Source organism: Cucurbita pepo, chromosome 15, assembly GCF_057944985.1.
Source record: "Cucurbita pepo subsp. pepo isolate OVF chromosome 15, ASM5794498v1, whole genome shotgun sequence".
NCBI classification, from domain to species: domain Eukaryota; kingdom Viridiplantae; phylum Streptophyta; class Magnoliopsida; order Cucurbitales; family Cucurbitaceae; genus Cucurbita; species Cucurbita pepo.
The window spans coordinates 11,974,602-11,995,796 of NC_141812.1; the positions used below are offsets into that span (position 1 = coordinate 11,974,602).

At 39.1% G+C, this 21,195-nt stretch overlaps 3 protein-coding genes across 6 annotated transcripts; 2 read left to right on the plus strand and 1 right to left on the minus strand.

The window, feature by feature from the left end:
• The first annotated feature begins 2,013 nt into the window (after positions 1–2,013).
• On the plus strand, positions 2,014–8,621 carry LOC111776511 (protein MEI2-like 2). 4 transcript variants are annotated; one of them, XR_002812257.2, is made up of 14 exons: positions 2,014–2,358; positions 3,411–3,451; positions 3,599–3,742; positions 3,833–4,287; positions 4,901–5,059; positions 5,179–5,295; positions 5,480–5,631; positions 5,867–5,958; positions 6,098–7,031; positions 7,135–7,219; positions 7,304–7,372; positions 7,561–7,740; positions 7,884–8,061; positions 8,146–8,621. XR_002812257.2 is itself a non-coding variant. In XM_023655977.2 (14 exons), exons 3-14 carry the CDS (start codon positions 3,421–3,423, stop codon positions 7,995–7,997), a joined length of 2,532 nt encoding a protein of 843 aa, XP_023511745.1. In that variant the 5' UTR covers positions 2,014–2,358; positions 2,901–2,984; positions 3,411–3,420; the 3' UTR covers positions 7,998–8,621. The 4 variants fall into 4 exon arrangements, 2 of the variants coding, with proteins under 2 accessions (XP_023511745.1, XP_023511744.1); XR_002812258.2 differs by having other exon boundaries at positions 8,156–8,621; XM_023655977.2 differs by adding an exon at positions 2,901–2,984 and having other exon boundaries at positions 7,884–8,621.
• A 204-nt stretch (positions 8,622–8,825) lies between these two features.
• Positions 8,826–17,076, minus strand: LOC111776512 (ribose-phosphate pyrophosphokinase 4). Its single transcript, XM_023655978.2, has 7 exons — positions 16,871–17,076; positions 11,368–11,683; positions 10,404–10,499; positions 10,238–10,306; positions 10,020–10,148; positions 9,342–9,438; positions 8,826–9,079 (listed from the first exon to the last, which is right to left on the minus strand). The coding sequence occupies exons 1-7, from the start codon at positions 16,984–16,986 to the stop codon at positions 8,949–8,951; spliced, it is 954 nt and encodes a 317-aa protein (XP_023511746.1). The 5' UTR covers positions 16,987–17,076; the 3' UTR covers positions 8,826–8,948.
• Positions 17,077–18,403: 1,327 nt separating this feature from the next.
• Positions 18,404–20,251, plus strand: LOC111811373 (glycerol-3-phosphate acyltransferase 1-like). Its single transcript, XM_023698184.2, has 2 exons — positions 18,404–19,135; positions 19,221–20,251. The coding sequence occupies exons 1-2, from the start codon at positions 18,404–18,406 to the stop codon at positions 20,121–20,123; spliced, it is 1,635 nt and encodes a 544-aa protein (XP_023553952.2). The 3' UTR covers positions 20,124–20,251.
• Positions 20,252–21,195: the final 944 nt, after the last annotated feature.

Genomic DNA, 21,195 nt, shown 5'->3' on the forward strand with positions numbered 1-21,195 from the left:
AATTCACTTTTCTTGGGCCACACGGTTTCAATGGACATCGTCTTATTCTACCAACCTTTTTTGCTCTTATTTTTTTTTAATATTTAGACATTCTTAGTAACCATTATTGTTCTTTAACTTGTTTTGGGCTCATAACTTTGAGGGCCCAATTTTTTAAAAAATATTTACATTTTTTTTTTTTTGGGGGGGGGAAGGATTTGTGTTTTTCAGATTTCAATGCATGTTAAAAATATATTAGATACATATTTAAAGAAAATTCTACTACACTAGACTAGTGACATTGTTACACGAAATTACAAAAATACCCTTAACCTATGTGCACACGCCTTTATTTTCTCAATTTTCGTCAAAGTTCATAGCATCAAGACGTTTTCGAAGAAATTCTTGGGTTTTAATTTACATTTCACTATACGACCTACCCTCTATCTACCACATGAGAATGAGATTAATAATATTTTGTTTGGAAAATGAGATTCTTACAAAATTCTATATTATTGAAATAAATAATGAGAATGAAAAAAATGGAAAGTTGTAATATTGAACTAAATTGGGCAACACCCACCACCAACTATACAGCAAGTGTTTTATGAAATATTCTTCGGTTTTGTCTGAATTTAGATATTTTCATTACGTGGGCCCTAATGGGTTCTTAATGGGCCCGACAGCTGTCATTTTTTGTAACCGTAGACAAGGTCTGGTGTCGACTTAACCGCCAACGTGGCCATCTCCGAACTAAGGAGTGTTACCTGACAGTCTGAAATCTCGGAGAGTGTGGGCCAAGTGTACAGACCCATGTGGGCCTTTTCTTTTATTACTGGCAACTTTTTTTTTTTTTACTTTCCAGCCCATATAAAAGCCCAGTTGAAATTTATGATTTCGCCTAGTGGGCCCAGCCCATTAAGCCCATTAAAGCGATTACACGTGCTGTTGTTCAATTATATACGACCATACACAATTAATTACAACAAAAAATCATATTTAAAGAGATTGATGGATTATAATAATTTCATATTTGGCTGTCACAATCTGTACATCCAAAACTAGAGGAAAAGATAAAGCATTAGCCCATTAGCCTTTGTTTTTTTCTTTACTCTACTTTTATTTTACTTTCACCTTTTTTTTCTTATTTTATTTTAATAATTTAATTTAATTTCAAAATATTTATAGGAAATGTAAAAAAAAAAAAAAATATTAATAAATCTTAATTATTGTTTTTATTTATTTATTTTAGATTTATGATTATTTTGAAACAAAAGAAAGTTTAGCCAAAAAGAAATGATGGGATGATTAATAGATTTTTATTTGAATGGGCCCCATGCAGCATGAGATATTTGTATGTTTTAGAGCAAGGGAGGGCCCACCACCAACTTTTGATGAATGATGATCACCAAGACTCCAAAAGTTGATCGGAGACTACGTGGCAGTATCTAAATGGTTTATTTCTAATGTAAAAACCTGCGAACAGAAGCAGCTGATTTCCTGATTCCCCACGTTTCCACCGACGCAAGATCACGTCACTATACGAAAACACAATGGGAGCTAATAATCAGCTATGCCCAGTCTCACGTGAGCTCGTCGATAACTAAAAGAGAAGTCCACTCATTCGTTCCAGCCAACCAGTTACCGCCACGTGGCCCATAATGGATCCAAACCGATGGCACCTCCGAAATTCAATCCAGAATCAAGGTCAGAGAAAACAGCGGGAATTTATCCAATAAATAATAATAATAATATATATATAATTAAAAACGCAAAATTTAGAATCGGAGGACGGAAGCAAGCAGTGAAATTAAAATTCGTAGGTGTCAACGGACGCCAAATAGGATTCAAATTCAGCTGAATTTGGTATTTCATATTAAAAAAAAATAAAAAAAATAAAAAAATAAAAAACCGAGTTAATAATTTTTTTTCCTTTTCCCTGTGCTTGTCCTCCATTCTTCCAATCATTTTCCTTTAATTTAATTTAATTTAATTTAATTTAATTTATTTATTTTTGTATAATTATTTTTTGGCCCCCATTGTGATTTGTGTTTCTAAAATTTGCCCACCTTCCTTCCCTCGCTATCTCTTCTATCTGGGTTCCCGGCGAGACTGCAGGAAGTAGAAGAGTAGAAGAAAGGATTTTCTCTGCTTCTACGGAAACTCTTATCCTTTTCGATTTTTCTCTCTCTCTCTCTCTCTCTTTTTTTTTTTTAATTTTTTTTTCGCTCGTCTATTTTTTTTTTTTTTTTTTTTAATCTAATTTCTTGATCGACGCCAAAACCTCGTCTCGATTCTCCAAATATTCATCTTCTCTCTCTTGCAAAACCAATACTAATCATCGTTCGATGACCTTTCTTTAGCCAACTTCGTTTCGAGGTACTTGTTGCTTTACTCTCTGTTTTTGCTTCTATAACTTCTGCATATTTCATTTCGTTTTTTGTTTATTGAATCTGGGTGTACTGTATATCGTTCAATTTTTTTTTCTTTGCATTTGATCGGCTACTCTAGCTCGTGCTATTTGGGAAATTGGTTTCAATTATGGTTTTAACAGTGCTTGATATTGATGAAAACCGTGTTGGAGTCTTTTGGGTGATTTTGGGTATGCTCAAATTCACTTCTTTTGATGGTTGCATATCATGAATGTTAGTTTGGAACTTCTTTGACTGTAAAATAGTGGAATTTACGAGCTCACGAGCTTTTCTCTTTGATTTTACTTATCTAATCGCGTGTTAATTTTTCCATGGAACATTTTGGCGTAACTTTGTACGGACCCATTGATTGTTACCCAGACTGTGAGGAACATGCATAATGTTTTGTTACATATATGGATTTGTTACTGATTGTTTATCTTGTATCTTTCCAAGTCTTTCCTCCAGTTATGTTATTCACCATACTAATTTTGTGATGTAAACTTGTAGATAAAAGAGAGATATGATTGAGTAGTTTTCCCATTATTGAGTAAGGTCGACGTCAAGCGCTTGATTTCTTCTGTGTTTTATTGGGTGAGAGATAAACCTTTCGTTTTCGTTTTCATTTTCCGGATAAGGGTTGGTCTAGATTTGTTTCACGGGTTACCATAAAAAGAAAAGAGAAACATCTTTGATGTTGCGCGTCTATTGTGTTACCAGTTTGCATATGTGTTGACCATGAAAATTCAGTTAGGTTTTTAATTATAATATGTTGACAATATTTAATCACATTCCATACAGATATAGTAATTATGCTCTTCTAAAATTGGACTCTGTCTTAGTGCCCTGCCATAAGAGAAATAGAAATCTGACTGTTGGCTCTTGAACACTTTTTGCAATATGCATACTATGTCTCTCTTTGCATATAGTTATAGGTGTACTTGGCTCTCAAACACTTACAGGCTTCAAAGTGTTTGTTGACTTAACTTATGCCTGTTTTACTTTTTTTGTGTTTGGCAGAAAGTGCATAATGGAGCAACAATCTGAAGATTCTCTATCAGGTAATTTCTTTCATCCATCTAAGACTAACTGGTTAAGAGCATGTAAGTGCCTACTGATTTCTTTCATTATTTGGATTAACGTCTTTACGATGCTGGTTTAGTTATACACCAGACCTTTCGAATAATTAACAAACATTTGTTTTGCAGGCCCACCTAAAAATTTATTAGTTACTGTTCCCAGAAAAGTGGGAAGTAGTGCATGGGGAATTCCTCGCGGATCTGACGCTTTTCAGGCTTCATCTGATGTTAGCTTGTTTTCGAGTTCGTTGCCAGTCCTACCACATGAGAAATGTACGTACAAGTGTTTGTTGTAACATTCTGATTATTGACAATCTGTTTAGTTTTTATGTGGGAAATAAGTCTTGCCTTGCTAATGTGCAGTGGATTTTGAGTCTGAGCTTTGTCAATCTGATGGTGCTGACTTATCCAATGAACTTGACCCCAAAGCTGACGTTAAGGATCCTCTTGGAGAGGTAGAAATAGAGGCAATAGACAACCTGCTTCCTGATGATGATGAGCTTTTTAGTGGTTTAATGGATGATTTTGACTTAAGTGGATTGCCCAGTCAATTAGAAGATTTGGAAGAGTATGACCTATTTGGCAGTGGAGGGGGAATGGAATTAGATTTCGAACCACAAGAGAACCTCAGTATAGGTATGTCAAAATTGAATCTTTCTGACGGTGTTGCTGCAAGCATGGTTAGTCACTATGCTCTGCCAAATGGTGTGGGAACGGTGGCTGGCGAGCATCCATATGGGGAACATCCATCAAGGACATTGTTTGTAAGGAATATCAATAGTAATGTCGAGGATGCTGAGTTAAGATCCCTCTTTGAGGTAATATTATTTAACGAGTTGCTTCTTTAAATTTTCTAAGGAAATTTTCATTGGCCAGTTACTTCCTTATATCTGCGAGGTAACATCTTAATCTAGCTTACTTTCTTTAATTTGCCTTTTTTGCTCCTCTTCGCCTTTTGTCTGTTTGTTTTATTTGATATTCTGGAAAATTATGTGCAAGTTTCCATTAATTTTATTTGGGTGCCAAGATATTTTGCTGCCTAAAGTCTATGCCCCTGGACTTGGTGCATGTTGTGTGTTTAGATCAGCATGCACTTAACAGGCTTTGGGATTGGTGATGAGCATGTTAGTGATTGGAGCCTCCGTATTTTGAGTATATTTATCTCTTTAGATTGCTCAATAACTATTGAGGTTCAAAATATTGAATCCTCGGCAACTCAGATTAGTGGCATTAAGACTGATACTGTCCGGATGGAAAACCAGTTTATTGTTGTTATTGCTTCCATGTAGCCCATTCCAGTATATCTGTATTTTGATGAGACTACTTTCTGTTCTATTTGATGCATTGCTTTATTTTATTCTGTAAGGTTCTGACTCAGTTGTATTTATTTCACTTCAAATCCTGGTTCATTAACTGCCCCCATCTCTACAGCAATATGGAGATATCAGAACTTTATACACTGCATGCAAGCATAGGGGTTTTGTGATGATATCGTATTATGACATACGAGCGGCTCGCACTGCAATGCGTGCATTGCAAAATAAGCCTTTGAGACGACGGAAACTTGACATTCATTTTTCAATACCAAAGGTTTGAACTTAGATGGACATTCTTGTTATACAGTTAGTCTTTCTTGGTTCTCTAACTTCTTTCATTACACTGGTATCAAGATCATTAATTCTTTAAACCTGGTGCTTGACCATATCCAGGATAACCCTTCAGAAAAGGATATTAACCAGGGAACTCTTGTTGTGTTCAATTTGGACGCCTCAGTTTCAAATGATGACCTTCGTCGAATATTTGGGGCTTATGGAGAAGTTAAGGAGGTATTTTCTAAATTTCCATTATATGCACTCCTAAAATGGCACGTGTATGCAGAAAGGCTGCCCCAATTAGTTCTTTGATTTGTGCATGTCTGCAAGGATGCATGTCACATATGATTCGTTTCCTTAAAAAGACATATCTGCCATTAAATTTCTAAAAGTATAACTTCCCTTCCTCAAACTGCAGATTAGAGAGACACCTCACAAGCGGCATCATAAGTTCATAGAATTTTATGACGTTAGAGCAGCAGAGGCTGCTCTTAGGGCCTTAAATAGGAGTGATATAGCAGGGAAGCGAATAAAGCTTGAACCAAGCCGTCCTGGAGGGGCACGTAGGAAGTAAGCTCCTTATGCCAATCACTTTTGTACACACATATCTGAGCTAATTTTTTTAGATGCTTACACAATATAATAACTATATGATGATTTGTTTCCATCGTTTCCATGGATTAACTTACTAGTCTTTGTACCTTTTGGCATTTGTGTCTGTTTTACAGTTTGGTTCTGGAAGTATTATGCATGCTTTAAATGTTGTGTTTACTTATAAACTCACATTTTCTTATCATTCATATAGCTTAATGCAACAACTAAGTCAAGAGCTGGAACAAGATGATGCTCGAACTTTTCGTCATCAGGTTGGTTCGCCAGTGACCAATTCACCTCCAGGTGATTATCTTGTTCCAATTTTCTTGAATCCTGAGTATATTTATGATTGTCTACAATATCTCAGCGTATTGGACAGACATTCTTCTCTGTATCATTGATTTTGAATGTACTCATTAACATTGGAAACACTCTATGGTAGGTAACTGGTCACATATTGGCAGTCCTGTGGAACATAATTCTTTTAGCAAGTCCCCTGGTCTGGGAAGCCTGAGCCCCATAAACAGCAGTCATTTGTCTGGCTTGGCTTCAATTCTTCCTCCTAATCTGTCAAACTCTCCAAGAATAGCACCAATTGGAAAGGACCAAGGAAGGGTTAATCATGTGAGCCAAGTGTTTACCAATTCCACATTGATGCAAGGAACAGCCTACCATCATCATCAATCCTTCCCTGACAACAAATTTAGCTCAAATGCTGGATCTACATCATCTATTGCTGACTTGAATTCCAATTCATCCAGTATTGGGACATTATCTGGTCCTCAGTTCCTATGGGGAAGCCCAACTCCCTATGCTGAACGTTCCAGTTCTTCAGCCTGGCCAACACCATCTGCGGGACAGCCATTTACTTCTAATGGGCAAGGACAAGGTTTTCCATATGTTAGACACCATGGTTCTTTGCTTGGTTCACATCACCATCACGTGGGATCTGCTCCATCCGGTATTCCTCTCGATAAGCCTTTTGGTTATTTCCCAGAGTCACCAGAAACATCCTTCATGAGTCCAGGTGCACTAGGGAGCACAAGTTTAAGTCGCCACAATGGTAATTTCATGAACATGAGTACACGAGTGGCTATGACTGGTGGTCTTGGACTTCCAACAAATATGGTTGAAAATGGCTCTCCCAACTTTAGAATGATGTCTTTGCCCAGACAAGGCCCTCTTTACTATGGCAATGGCTCCTTTCCTGGGTCTGGTGTTGTGAGCACTGATGGATTGGAACGTGGTCGTAGTAGGCGAGTGGAGAATGTTGGGAACCAAGTCGAAAGCAAGAAGCAGTATCAGCTTGATTTGGAGAAAATTGTTAGTGGGGAAGATACTAGGACCACACTAATGATAAAAAACATCCCCAACAAGTAAGAACCTACTTGATTTATTATTTAAGACTAGCAGTTTAAGTTTCACATTGATTATATCCTGTGGTCCTTTTCATAAACGTATATTTATTTATTGCTATAGGTACACATCAAAGATGCTTTTGGCTGCTATTGATGAAAATCACCGCGGTGCTTATGATTTCCTATACTTGCCCATTGACTTCAAGGTAGCGTTTGTTTTCTAGATGTATTAATATGACCAAAGATCCTATGACTCTGACTTGTAATCATGGTTTAATTTCTTGTTTCAGAATAAGTGTAATGTCGGCTATGCTTTCATCAATATGGTGTCTCCCACACATATCATTCCTTTCTATGAGGTATGTCTCGGTTTGTGTTTTAATGAGCAACACATTTATCTGATATGTTTTCATTTCTTATCATCTGAATTTAGCTTTTCTTTACTTCTATAATATATATCTTCATGTCAAAATTTGGTGTTCAAATCTTAAGAACTATAAGAATCCTTCTCTCTCGAGCTCTTGCTTATAATGGAGTTTCTTACCAGGCATTCAATGGTAAGAAGTGGGAAAAGTTCAATAGTGAAAAAGTAGCTTCACTAGCTTATGCTCGAATTCAGGGCAAGACTGCTCTAGTAACACACTTCCAAAACTCGAGCCTAATGAATGAGGACAAGCGATGCCGGCCAATTCTCTTTCGATCTGAAGGCCAAGAGATTGGTGATCAGGTGATATGTTTTGAACCACATGCTAATTATTGTTGTTCACATGTGCCGTACTTCTATATTTTTCTTTACTCGGCTGAAAGTGTCAGAGAAGCACACTATTATTGCCGATGATTGACTCAATATCTTGTTTATCACAAATCCAGGATATTCTCCTCTCAAGCAACCTGAACATATGCATTCGTCAGCCAGATGGATCATATTTAGGGGACTCATTGGACAGCCCAAAGGGCCACCCAGATGAAAAACCAGAAAATTAACTTATGTTGGTTCATTTTCCAAGCCTAAAGATTGAAAAGGCTGGGAAAACTAACTGTTGGATAGGTATTAATATGGTAAAACTAAGTGAAACTGAGGGAGTATTTATGATTGATGAATATTTTACTTTGATCATTATTTTTCATGAAGGGTATTGCAGACAAGGAGGCAGAGAGCATTTTTGTTGTAGGTAGAGGGAACATATTGTAATTTAACCATGGTAAATAAGGAGAATCACTCACATGGCTACTGGCCTATAAGTCTCTCTGCAGCATCGTGCGTTGCTTCCAGCTTGTTTGTGATCGATCTTCTGTGGAGTCTATATTAGAGGAGTCTGCATTTTGTGTTTGTTCATAGGGGGTTTCAAGTCCAGTGCAAATATGAGTTGTTCCTGTTGATATTGGTTGGTAAATTCTGTGGGTTATAGGGTTTAGTTTCTGTTCAAGAAGTGTACAGATGGGGAGGGGAGGCCACCGGGATGACCTTCCATATGTCAAGTTGTTGATAACATGTAGTCAACAGAATTGGTGTTGCCTCAAATTAATTATTGTAAATTCGTACTCTTTGTCTATCTTTTGGATCCTTCAATAATCAGAATTGTACTCAGACCTGCACATTCCAAAAGAGGCCTCAATCTCTCTCTCTCTCTCTCTCTGGATTGTAACTTGTCTCTTAATGCTTCAATTCAGAATGGATGAATCATTGTAAAACATTGTTTATTCAGATATTCATTCGGCTTTTGCAGATTTTATGCTTAGCCCTCTGTTTTTTAAAACAATATGCAACTTGTAGAGAAAAGATAGGTCAGGAATATTTGAAAGGGCAGAAGATGACAAACGGCACACTATTAAACCATCAATTTCACCAAAAAGGATGTCATCCAGCATTCACTCATACATCAGAATCAGTACGATACGCATCATATTCGCATAATTGAGTAACAACCCATCTATTCAAATCACCAAGGCATCAGCGATGGAACCAGCAAGACTCAAAACTTCAAAAGGAGCTTTATCTGCTATGGTTTTGACCGTATGAGGGCAGGAATCTGTGATCCAGAAGTAGGAAAACGACGTCTCCATTCCTTCAAAAAGAATACCAACATAGAGATTACCACACTTGAAAATTCATGAGATGTAGAGATTACCCTACTTAAAAACACCTGAAAATTAATCCCATTACTCTTTAAGTTAAAATTATTTTTGTCATGATTCAAATTACTCCAAGTTTAAAAGTATAAAATTAAACATTAAATTGATTTTGAAGGACTAAAAGCATGTTAAAGAATATTTTAAACGTGACAAAAGTGATTTTAAGCAACATATCCTGAAAACTTAACCGCTCACCATTCACATGAAGGAACCTCTTCCATGATTGCTTTGGGAAAACACCATGAGTAACATATGCACTAACCTTGGCGGCACCGTGAGCTGCTAAAACTTTCTGATAGAAAAAATGAGCGGAAATATTAGAATGCAGGAGACACTCAAGAATATGATTGGAGGTTTTCAGCCTGCATCTTGACCACAATTATTTCAAAAAATAATCAATCTAGAAAATATGCATGCTTAGAATTGTGTGCAGAAATGATATTGTGGCATAAAAAGCCTTCATCAATGATGTTCATGTAAAAGGAACTTTTTGTAGCTCACTGCCTTAAAAAAAAAAAAAAAAAAAAAAAAAAAAAAAAATTGTTTTTTTTTTTCAAAATAAGAGCTAATTTTTGAATAATGGAGTAGCGATAATGAGAATGTTCTCAATAGCTGAGGAAAATTGATGGCATTTGATAGCATATTCAGTGTGCCAATTCACAATGATTTAAAGCCTGTCGTCTACTCAGCAGTCATATGGTATGAAATGAATGCTATGAGGCAATTCTTTTTTTTTTTTTTTTTTTTGGGAAAGGAGCTAGTTTTGATACAAAACCAAGTGATGGAGCATTGCGCTTAAATGAAATTTCCAAATTATGAGGCACTGGTTTGCAAGTGTATGTAGCAGGAATAGGACCCAGGGGTTAGGAATACCTGGCACTCAATCAAGGTTCCTCCAGATTGTACCAAATCATCAACAATAACAACATGACGACCAGCAGGACTTCCTTCCTTGATCCGCACTATCCTTTTGTTTTCTTCACGAACTTTTGTACAGATAACCTGCCATTAGTTGGCATCAGATTTTAGAATGTTGAGAGAAATGTACTCAAATACAACATACTGTAAATTTTAAATAAACTAAAACTAACCACAGGATAACGATCAAGTTGCTTGTGGAATCGCTTCCAAGCTCCATCATCTGGAAATGCTATTACTACCTGCAAGATAGCAGGATTGAATCATGGACAATGTAAAAGAAGAACCACAATGGGGTTGGAAGAATGTTTTCTGGGCATAGTAATCCACACTCCTCACATCGTCAGCATCAGGAAGTTGTTGGAGGCGTTGCTTCAGGAGCGGAATTCCAGTTTCAAACAAAGGCAAAACATTATCCCCAAAGTAAAACCTTTCCTGTAATAAAAGGAACATTGATATAAAAGATGATATTAATTAAATAATACCACATTGACAATGAGAGGAAGAGAGAAAGAGAGTGAAGATGTCGAAGGTGAGATCTCACATCGGTTGGGGAGAACGAAAGTCTTTTATAAGGGTGTGAAAACCTCTACGTAGCAGACGCATTTTAAAATCCTTGAGGGGAAGCCCAAAAGGGAAAGTCCAAAGAGGATACTATCTGCTAATGGTGAGCTTGGGCTGTTGCAAATGATATCAGAGCTAGACACGGGGTGATCTACCCGCGAGGAGGCTAAGCCCCGAAAGGGGGTGGACACGAGGCGGTGTGCCAGTAAGGACACTAAGCCCTGAAGGGGGGTGGATTGGAGAAGGGAACAAGTGTCAGCGAGGACGCTGGACCTTGAAGGCGGGTGGATTGTGAGATCTCACATCAATTGGGGAAGAGAACGAAACATTCTTTATAAGGGTGTGGAAACCTCTCCCTAACAGACATGTTTTAAAAACCTTGAAGGGAAGTCCGAAAGGGAAAACTCAAAGAGGACAATATCTGCTAACGGTGAGCTTGGGTTGTTACATCAGATGATTCTCAAAGGCTACAATGCAACTGCTAAAAGTTAATTCATGCGAAGCTGGCCGATGAAAAGGTGTTGATAAGATATAAGAATGGGCGTAGCAAGCTATGGTAATGGGGAAATCAATAACTGATAAGACACTAACTAAAGTACAATACAAACATGATAAAAATGCAATTCACAAATTTTTTCACCAACACAACCATTGTTCAGCGCTGCCTGTGCTATGTGGTGACTTAATCATCAAGGATGTAGGGTCTAATTGAATATAAATTAAATCAATAAAAACAAACCTGCAAGGCATGTATATCATAGATCACTACGCTTGTTGGGCCACCTCTCGAGATAGGAATATTTGATAGGATCCTTGCCATGGTAAATGCTGTAGCTACATCCCCTTCTTCTTCCATTCGCTCAAAGGAGCCAGTAGGAAAGAAGGGCAATACCAACGTGAATGAAGCAGCAAAAAGCCTCGGGAGATTGTAAATGACCGATATCTGTTCAAAGATAGCTCCTGGATGGCTGAAGGATGCAAGGAATGCTACATGATTCCCGCGTAGATCTTGGGCATTGTTTATGTAAATATTTGGAAAACCATCATCAAATGTCCTGTATATGGTATGAAAATAATCAGGTTATAGCACTTACCAAATGAAAGACTAGCTCTAGGAGTTTGCAGGTACCAGTATAGTTGAAATAGTTTATAAAGACCAGTACAAAATGAACTACAAAAAAAATTCTTAGAAAAACCAGAAGGCATAGCATAACAAAGAGAACCCAAGAAGAAAGGATACAATTAGAGGACACAGATAAGCCATGAATATAGAATCAGATATGGCATGGCTTAAAACAGCCATTTGGCTAGGGCAACAACACATAGATTTAAACGATGTATGTATACATTGAAAAAATGCCATTTTCCCAAGGAACAAGGATACAAGTACATATTCTTGTTGCAATATTCATCTTGACACCCATGAGAAACCCTATTTCTTCTCTCTCTACCTTTTTTCTCCTGGTGAGGGGGCTAGGTAATAAGATGATGGATGACGAAAATACAGTCACTTGCCAGTGGTATTTGCTTCTCCAGATTAGAGATGCATAGTTAATAGGTCAACAGACAGATGAGTAGTTAGGTAGATAAAAAGATGATGAGAGCCTTCACATTTTTCTTGGGTATAGATACAGATAGATACGTAGATAGGAAAAGAAAATTCACGGCCCATGCCCACTGCTAGCAGATATTGTGCTCTTTGGACTTTCCCTTTCAGGCTGCCCCTCAAGATTTTAAAACACGTCTACTAGGGAGAGGTTTCCACAACCTTATAAAGAATGGTTCATTCCCCTCTCCAACGGATGTAGATCTCACAATCCACCCCCGTTTGGAGTCAAGCATCCTCGTTGACTGCTAGCAGATATTGTGCTCTTTGGACTTTCCCTTTCAGGCTGCCCCTCAAGATTTTAAAACACGTCTACTAGGGAGAGGTTTCCACAACCTTATAAAAAATGGTTCATTCCCCTCTCCAACGGATGTAGATCTCACAATCCACCCCGGTTTGGAGCCAAGCATCCTCGTTGGCATTCGTTCCTCTCTGCAATGAAGGGGGGGGGTGGACGTTGGGCACCGAAGGGGGTGGAAACCGAGCAGCGTGCCAATGAGGACGTTGGGCCCCGAAGGGAGGTGGACTGTGAGATCCCACATCGGTTGGATAGGGGAACAAAACATTCTTTATAAGGTTGTGGAAACCTCTCCCTTGTAAATGCATTTTAAAACCTTGAGGGGAAGCCTATAAGGGAAAGTTCAAAGAGGACAATATCTGCTAGCTGTGGGCAATGGGCTCTTACAAATGGTATCAGAGCCAGACACCGGATGGTGTGCCTACGAGGACGTTGATCCCCGAAGGGGAATGGACATTGGGCGGTGTGCCAGCAAGGACATTGGGCCTCGAAGGGGGGTGGACACCGGGCAGTGCGCCAGCAAGGATGTTGGGTCCTAAAGGGGGATGGATTATGAGATCCCACATCAGTTGGAGATGGGAACGAAACATTCTTTATAAGGTTGTGAAAATCTCTCCCTAGTAGATGCGTTTTAAAACCATGAGGGGAAGCCTAGAAAAAAAAGCCCAAAGAAGACAATACCTGCTAGCGGTGGACATGGGTCATTACAAATGGCATCAGAGCCAGACACCGGACAGTGTGCCAACTAAGACGTTGGGCCTCAAAGGGGGTGGATTGTGAGATCCCACATTGATTAGAGAGAAGAACGAGTGTCGGCGAAGACGCTAGGCCTTGAAGGGGGGTGGATTGTGAGATCCCACATCGGTTGGAGAGGGGAACGAAACATTCCTTATAAAGATGTGGAAACCTCTCCCTAGTAGATGTTTTAAAACTTTAAGGGGAAGCCCAGAAGGGAAAGCTCAAAGAGAACAATATCTGCCAGCGGTGGGCATGGGCCATTACAAATGGAATTAGAATCAAACATTAGAAGGTGTGCCAGTGAGGGCGTTGAGCCCCAAAGGGGGGTGGATGTGAAAACATCTCTCTAGTAAACGCGTTTTAAAACCTTGAAGGGAAGCCCGGAAGGGAAAGCCCAAAGAGAACAATATCTGCTAGCGGTAAGCATGGATCGTTATAAATGGTATCAGAACCAGACACCGGACGGTGTGCCAACGAGGACACTGGGCTCCAAAGGGGGGTGGATTGTGAGATCTCACATGATTGGAGAGAGGAACGAGTGCTAGCGAGGACGCTGGGCCATGAGGAGGGGGGGGGGGGGGGGGAATTGTGATATCCCACATCGGTTGGAGAGAGAAACGAAACATTCTTTATAAGGTTGTGGAAACCACTCCCTAGTAGACATGTTTGAAAACCTTGAGGGGAACCCCGAAGGGAAAGCCTAAAGAGGACAATATCCGTTAACGGTGGGCATGGGCGGTTACAAATGGTATCAGAGACAAACACTGGAAGGTGTACAAACAAGGACGCTGAACGGGTGGACACTGGGCGGTGCGCCAACGAGGACGTTGGGCACCGAAGGGGGGTGGACAATGGATAGTGTGCCAACGAGGACGCTGATCCCCGAAGGGGGCTGGATTGTGAGATCCCACATCGGTTGGATAGGGGAACAAAACATTCTTTATAAGGTTGTGGAAACCTCTCCCTCGTAGATGCATTTTAAAACCTTGAGGGGAAGCCCGGAAGGGAAAGTTCAAATAGGACAATATCTGCTAGCTGTGGGCATGGGCTCTTGCAAATGGTATCAGAGCCAGACACTGGACGGTGTACCTACGAGGACGTTGGGCCTCAAAGGGGGTGGACACCGGGCAGTGTGCCAGCGAGGACGCTGGGCCCTGAAGGGGGATGGATCGTGAGATCCCACATCGGTTGGAGAGGGAAACGAAACATTCTTTATAAGGTTGTGAAAACCTCTCCCTAGTAGGGACGCCTCAAAACCATGAGGGGAAACTTGAAGAAAAAAAAAACCCAAATAGGACAATATCTGCTAGCGGTGGCCATGGGCCGTTACAAATGGTATCAGAGCCAGACACTGGACGATGTGCCAACTAGGACGCTGGACCTCAAAGGGGGGTGGATTGTGAGATCCCACATTGATTGGAGAGAGGAACGAATGCCAGCAAGGACGCTAGGCCTCGAAAGGGGTGGATTGTAAGATCTCACATCGGTTGGAGGGGGAACGAAACATTCTTTATAAAGTTATGGAAACTTCTCCCGAGTAGACGTGTTTTAAAACCTTGAGGGGAAATCCGGAAGGAAAAGCCCAAAGAGGACAATATCTGCTAGTGGTGGGCATAGGCCATTACAAATGGAATCAGAGTCAAACATCAAACGGTATGTCAGCGAGGACGCTGAGCCCCAAAGGGGAGGGGGAGGGGTGTATTGTGAGATCCCACATCAGTTCGAGAGGGGAACAAAACATTCTTTATAAGGTTGTGGAAACCTCTTCCTAGTAGACGCTTTTTAAAACCTTGAAGGGAAGCCCGAAAGAGAAAGCCCAAAGAGGACAATATCTACTAGCAGTGGGCATGAGTCGTTACAAATGGTGTCAGAGCCATACACCGAACATTGTGTCAACGAGGACGCTGATCCCCGTCCAGTGTGCCAGTGAGAACATTGAGCCACGAAGGGGGGTGGACACTAAGCGGTGTGCCAGTGAGAACATTGAGCCACGAAGGGGGGTGGACACTAAGCGGTGTGCCAGCGAGGACACTAAGCCCCGAAGGGGGATGAATTGTAAGATCCCACATCAATTGGAGAGAGGAACGAGTGCCAGCGAGGACGTTGGGCCCCGAAGGAGGGGTGGATTGGGAGATCCCACATCGGTTGGAGAAGGGAACGAAACATTCTTTATAAGGTTGTGGAAACCTCTCCTTAGTAGACGCATTTTAAAACCTTGAGGGTAAGCCCGAAAAGGAAAGCCCAAAGAGGACGATATCTGCTAGCGGTGGGCACGGGCCGTTACAAAAGACGCATTTTAAAACCTTGAGGGGAAGCCCAGAAGGGACAGCTCAAAGAAGACAATATTTGCTGGCGGTGGGTTTGGGCAGTTACATTCACTTTAGTCCAGTTTCATTTTGGGTTTAGAGTTGTTCATGGCATCATCAATTTGTTTTCCCTTTTTCTTTACTAAATGAGTCTCATATATACCTGAAACGTATAAAATGTCTGCATACCTTTTTCATTTCTCACAACCATATAAGAATGTCAGTAAAATACAAATCACCAGAGACACTGACATTCTAGTGGAAATAGTAGTGCTTTCTAGGACTAGAACAGAAACAAAGCAGTTCCAAAGGAAAAGGCAACAAGCTCAAGGTTAGTGAACTACTTTTACTCCAGGGTTGAAGATTCCAAAACAGGCTAACAAAAGGCAATCATAACATATGCGTAGCTATGATCAACTACAACCCAGTTCAACACTTCTCCAAGATTTGCTTGAAAGAGGACCTCGAGAGAAACGCTACTACTTGTCTCACAAATTCGCAACCAAATCTAACAGAAGAAAAGCTTTCTAGGATTTTAAGCCTTCCCTTTAAAACCATTCAGAGTGATTGGTCCCCTATTTCCAAATCTGAATAAAAAAAATTAATTCCCTTTGCAGATGGTACTATATCAAAGGTCTTAACTCCATATATAACTTACTTGCCTGCCTTAAGTACACATGTAAAAATTGCAGACTGCTACAAATACAATATAACTGGCAAAGCAAATGCCATGCCGCTACTAGTAACTTTTACCACAACATAAGAATTAGCTTACAGAAGTAGGTGACACAAAAAATAAAAAGTTTACTTTCAGTTGTATAGATATCTTTCACAAAACTGAAATGTTGTAGTTCCCAATCTTCACATACTACATGTTTATTTATGATACAAGTTTTTATCACAAAAGGCGAAACCAAAGGATCACCGCCGGCTATTTGTTCTGGAAACTATGCTTATAACAAAAACTAAGTGAGGAACAAATGAGCTCTTAAAATTTTTATCTCCATCTACTCGAAAGCTTATAGTTCAATCATTTTTAAGGATGACAGTAAATTATGAGATTATGAACAGAATTTCAAGCATAAGATGATCTTTACATTTACAAGCTAATCAAAAACTACTTCGAAAAAACAAAACTATTGTTAAGAACTGCCAAACAACACAAGAACCACATAACTCAAAAGCACAAACCGAAGCATAAATTAGAAGGAAGAGTGATCCAGTGGGAAACAAGCAGCGGGGAGGGGAGGAGAGTAAAGAAATTTGCATTTCGGAGGAAAGAAAAGGAATAGACCTCCATTTGATGGTTTGGAGAGTGATGGAATCGGATTGAGCTGCAACTTTATGAGCAAGTTCTTCGCATTCCGCACAGTAGAAGAGGAAGACGTTCTTCTTCGGCGGCTTTGCCATTGAATCCCGCACTTGAGCTTTACGGCAGAGAGCTGCTTTCACTCAAAGCAGAACCAGAGAGAAGAGAGTAAAACAGTAGGGAAAATGGATTTGGGGAGATTAAATAGGTAAGTCTCCTTTTTTACCGATTTTCTTTCCTTTTTGATGATATGCCATAATAAGTAATATCTCACAAATTGAGGCGTGAAATTATAGCGGTAAAAATATTTAAAATGTGGGACTCATTGGGTCCGTTTGCTGAGCCCAAAAGTATTGGGCATTATAACCCACCCATGGGTTGACCCAAAAGCATAAGCTCTCGTCACTTTGTTTTGGATTTCCTGTCCAAAAGGCATCATCTTAGTGGAAATGTATTCCTTTGCTTATAAACACATGACCATTCTCTAAATTAGCCAACGTGGAACTCACTCTCAATGATCCTCAACATAACTTCTCCCATGATTCCATCCGAATTTGATCCGACAGGAACTATTTGTCATGATATTGTCTATTTTGATTATAAACTCAGATGCATTTCTAACTTATAAACTCATGATCAACCTTTTGATATGGTACTCCTTTCCAAACAATACTCAACACGAGATTGATAACTTTTACAAGGATATATATTGAACTTTTGGCAGCGGTAAGATATTTCTATTAGATTTTTCAACTTGTTTGGAAGATTTGTGAATTTTAAAAGCATCAAAAGTTCAAAAATTAAATAAACAGTTTAACCTATGATTGGTCGGGATGGAAAGGGTTTTGTGTATTACATGAAATATACATGCAAACAAAACAATTTTGCATGATGATGCCTTTAGAACATTCATACAAAATGATTGGCATTTAAAAGGAAGATTGTATTTTTATTTTTGTTGCCCATTTTGTTATGAACCCATCTTTAAATGATGTGTGCATGAACTTAACTACCACACAACAAAAACTTGATAGCAAAACCTTATGTGCCAAATTTACATGGCTACTCATGCAACTTAGCCTTGGCTATCAATTGCATTGGGAAAATCCCCACTTTCCTCCCCAACCATTTCTTGGGTTTTGAACCCATTCAAAATCAAGCATGGTCTGGCTGTGATTGGAGAAGCCCAAGAAGAACGCCGCCATAAAAAAAAGTCAAAATTGATTATTATTATTATTACAATAAATAAATAAGCGAGTTAAGTAGAATCCTGTCGTGTTCGGATAGATTTTTGTACTGGGGAAGTGTGATAATATTACCTTCTTGTGGGTGACCTACAATCCAACGGACTTGTAGTAATTGTAATACCCAAAAATAAGATCACCATTCAATTAATGCAACCGGTGTGCCTAAACCAAATACACACACCCTCCATTTCTTCCTATAAATTCTCTCCCAAAACGCTTCATTTTCTCCATACTCCAAACCAAAACGCTTCATCCCAAATCCATTGATTTCATGGCTGTTTTTCCGAGGTTTGTTTTGAAGCTCATACACCAACTCTTAGCCAATTCATGGTACAAAGCAGCCAAAAAAGTGAGGCAATATGGGTTCCTTTTTACAAACCCATCTCTCAAAACGCACAACCAACAGCCCTCGTTGTACCCCCACGTCTCCAAATGCAGCCTCGAAAACAGAGCATCTCAAACTCTTGTCTGTGACTTAAACGGTGCACTTTTGAGCTCCTCCAAAAACTACTCTTTTTTCCCTTACTTCATGCTTGTTGCCTTCGAAGGTGGCAGCCTTTTTCGAGCCATAATCCTGCTTCTTTCATGGCCAATTCTCTGTCTTTTGGATTGGGACGCCAAATTCAAAGCTATGATTTTCGTTTCCTTTTGTGGCCTCCCAACTAAGAACATGGCCAGTGTCAGCTCAACCGTTCTCCCTAAGTTTTTTCTCGACAATCTCAACCTTCATGCTTTCGAGGTCTTTCAAGCCACTGGCTCTAGGATTGTCTTTACAAGTGTACCTAGAGTTATGGTGGAGGGGTTTTTGAGAAATTATTTGAATGTTAATGACGTTATAGGGACTGAATTGCAAACTTTTGGCCGCTACTACACTGGCTTGGTGTCTGGAAATGGCTTGCTTGTAAAGCACAAAGCTTTAATCGAGTATTTTGGAGATAAAAAGCCTGATATTGGCATTGGATCTCCAAAGCTTCATGATCATCTTTTCATCTCTCTTTGCAAGGTACAATAATAAAAAAAGTTAACCTTTTTTTTTTTGACACCCCATCAGGTAATTTTATATCTAAAAACATGTCCTGTTTTTGCAGGAAGCTTATGTTGTAAGCAAGGAGGATAATAAAGGCCAACCAACGCCCACCAGTTCAGTAATTTCAAGACAAAATTACCCAAAACCACTGATTTTTCACGATGGAAGATTGGCGTTTTTACCCACTCCTTTTGCAAGTGTTTGCACATTCCTCTGGATTCCTTTTGGGGTTTTGTTAGCCATTTACAGAATCTGTATTGGCTCGTTTCTTCCTTACAAAATGGGGCTTTTTTTAAGCCATTGGAGTGGGTTAAGAATAACCCTCAAAGGCTACACAGAGGCATCGACAAAAGGAACCCAAAAGCGGGTTTTATTTGTTTGCAGCCACAGGACACTGCTGGACCCTGTTGTGTTGAGCGCATCAGTAGGGAAGCCATTGGTTGCAGCGACGTACAGCGTAAGCAGATTCTCAGAAATCATATCTCCAATCAAGACGGTGAGATTGACAAGAGACAGAGAAAAGGATGGTGCTGAAATGCAGAAGTTACTAAGCGAAGGGGACTTGGTGGTATGTCCTGAAGGGACGACATGTCGGGAGCCGTATTTATTGAGATTCAGTCCACTTTTTGCAGAGTTGAGCGATGAAATTGTGCCGGTTGGTGTTAAGACGTGGGTGAGTATGTTTTATGGGACGACAGCGAGTGGATTAAAATGGTTGGATCCGATTATGTTTTTGATGAATCCGAGGGCGAGCTACGACATGGTTGTTCTTCCTAAGCTTCCGAAGGAAATGACATGCGGCGGCGGAGGGAAATCCAGCTACGAAGTTGCTAATTATGTACAAAGGCAATTAGGCGATGTTTTGGGATTTGAATGCACTAAGCTTACCAGAAAGGATAAGTACTTGATGTTGGCTGGGAATTCTGGATTGGTTGCTCCGACATCAAAAATTCTAACAAAATGATATATATTTTGTTTTTTGTTTTTTGTACAACTCCAAATTTATGTTGGTCGGGTTGTTTTTGTGTTGTTTTAGTTCGTGAATTTACATACATTTTCATGTTTATATGTTATGTTAACTGTTTAATTTTATCTTTTCAAATTTAATGTGTTTGATTTAAAAAAATTAAGATTCAAAATAAAATTTAAAATTGCATATCATTCAAAAAAATTCAATTGTTTTTCTTAAGAAAAATAACTATGGACAAGAAATAAACCTTGTAGATATTTGTCTATGTTGCCCTGAGATATAGAGCATAATAAAGGGCGTCGTTTAATTGATTGGAACGTTAATTAATGAATTCCAACGGTAAACTACCCCTGTGGGGAACAGTGAGCTTTTATGTGGCATGCTGAGTCATCTCATTAGACTGTAACAGTGAGACACGTGTCAAAAGATTTGGTATTTACATATTTCGGGTCCTTTTAATCCTCTTTAATTACAAAGTGCAGCCCTTGTCCAATGTCCATGTCGTTCTGAATTCGGACCCATTATTTATTTCTATTTGCAACCTGCTACCTACCACTCTAATTATTTCGGATTCTTACCACTAACGTCTAATTATCATCTCATTCGCTGTTCAAATAATTTATTATTAAATGTTAAATTATATTTTAGTTCAATTTTTTTAAATTTTGTATCTTTTATTCTCTAAAACCTATGATTTTAATTAGATATAATTTATTTTATAACATTTATAAGTTTTGAAGTAAGATGTGATATTTCAAATAAAACAAACTTAGACGTATATATCATCATCATAATAATAATAATAATAAGTGATTTTCTATTCTTTAAATGAAAATGGTTGCCGACACGAATTATAACTTGACACGTTAGAGTAGATAATAGCAATTAGGAATGTCCATTTATGGTGCGTGGGCCTTGCCTCTACTAGAATTGACTGCAAGTAAGACAAATTTTCTCTCCGATAGCTAAGAAAAGGATGAAGACGGGATTATATTATTAATAATTTTTATATGCTACTTAGATAACAAAAAAATATAATAAAAAATATAAATTCCAAATGAAATAC

Bases quoted from the DNA above. Each gene is read 5' to 3' on its own strand.
- LOC111776511 (XM_023655977.2), top strand. From the start codon at position 3,421: ATGGAGCAACAATCTGAAGATTCTCTATCAG. The intron at 7,032-7,134 runs GTAAGAACCTAC...TTATTGCTATAG, and splicing joins ATAAAAAACATCCCCAACAA to GTACACATCAAAGATGCTTT. The intron at 7,220-7,303 runs GTAGCGTTTGTT...TTCTTGTTTCAG, and splicing joins ACTTGCCCATTGACTTCAAG to AATAAGTGTAATGTCGGCTA.
- LOC111776512 (XM_023655978.2), bottom strand. From the start codon at position 16,986: ATGGCAAAGCCGCCGAAGAAGAACGTCTTCCTCTTCTACTGTGCGGAA. The intron at 10,500-11,367 runs GTTTGTTTTTAT...CTTTTATTACAG, and splicing joins ATGATATACATGCCTTGCAG to GAAAGGTTTTACTTTGGGGA. The intron at 9,439-10,019 runs GTATTCCTAACC...TTTTTCTATCAG, and splicing joins GAACCTTGATTGAGTGCCAG to AAAGTTTTAGCAGCTCACGG.
- LOC111811373 (XM_023698184.2), top strand. From the start codon at position 18,404: ATGGCTGTTTTTCCGAGGTTTGTTTTGAAGCTCATACACCAACTCTTA. The intron at 19,136-19,220 runs GTACAATAATAA...CTGTTTTTGCAG, and splicing joins TTTTCATCTCTCTTTGCAAG to GAAGCTTATGTTGTAAGCAA.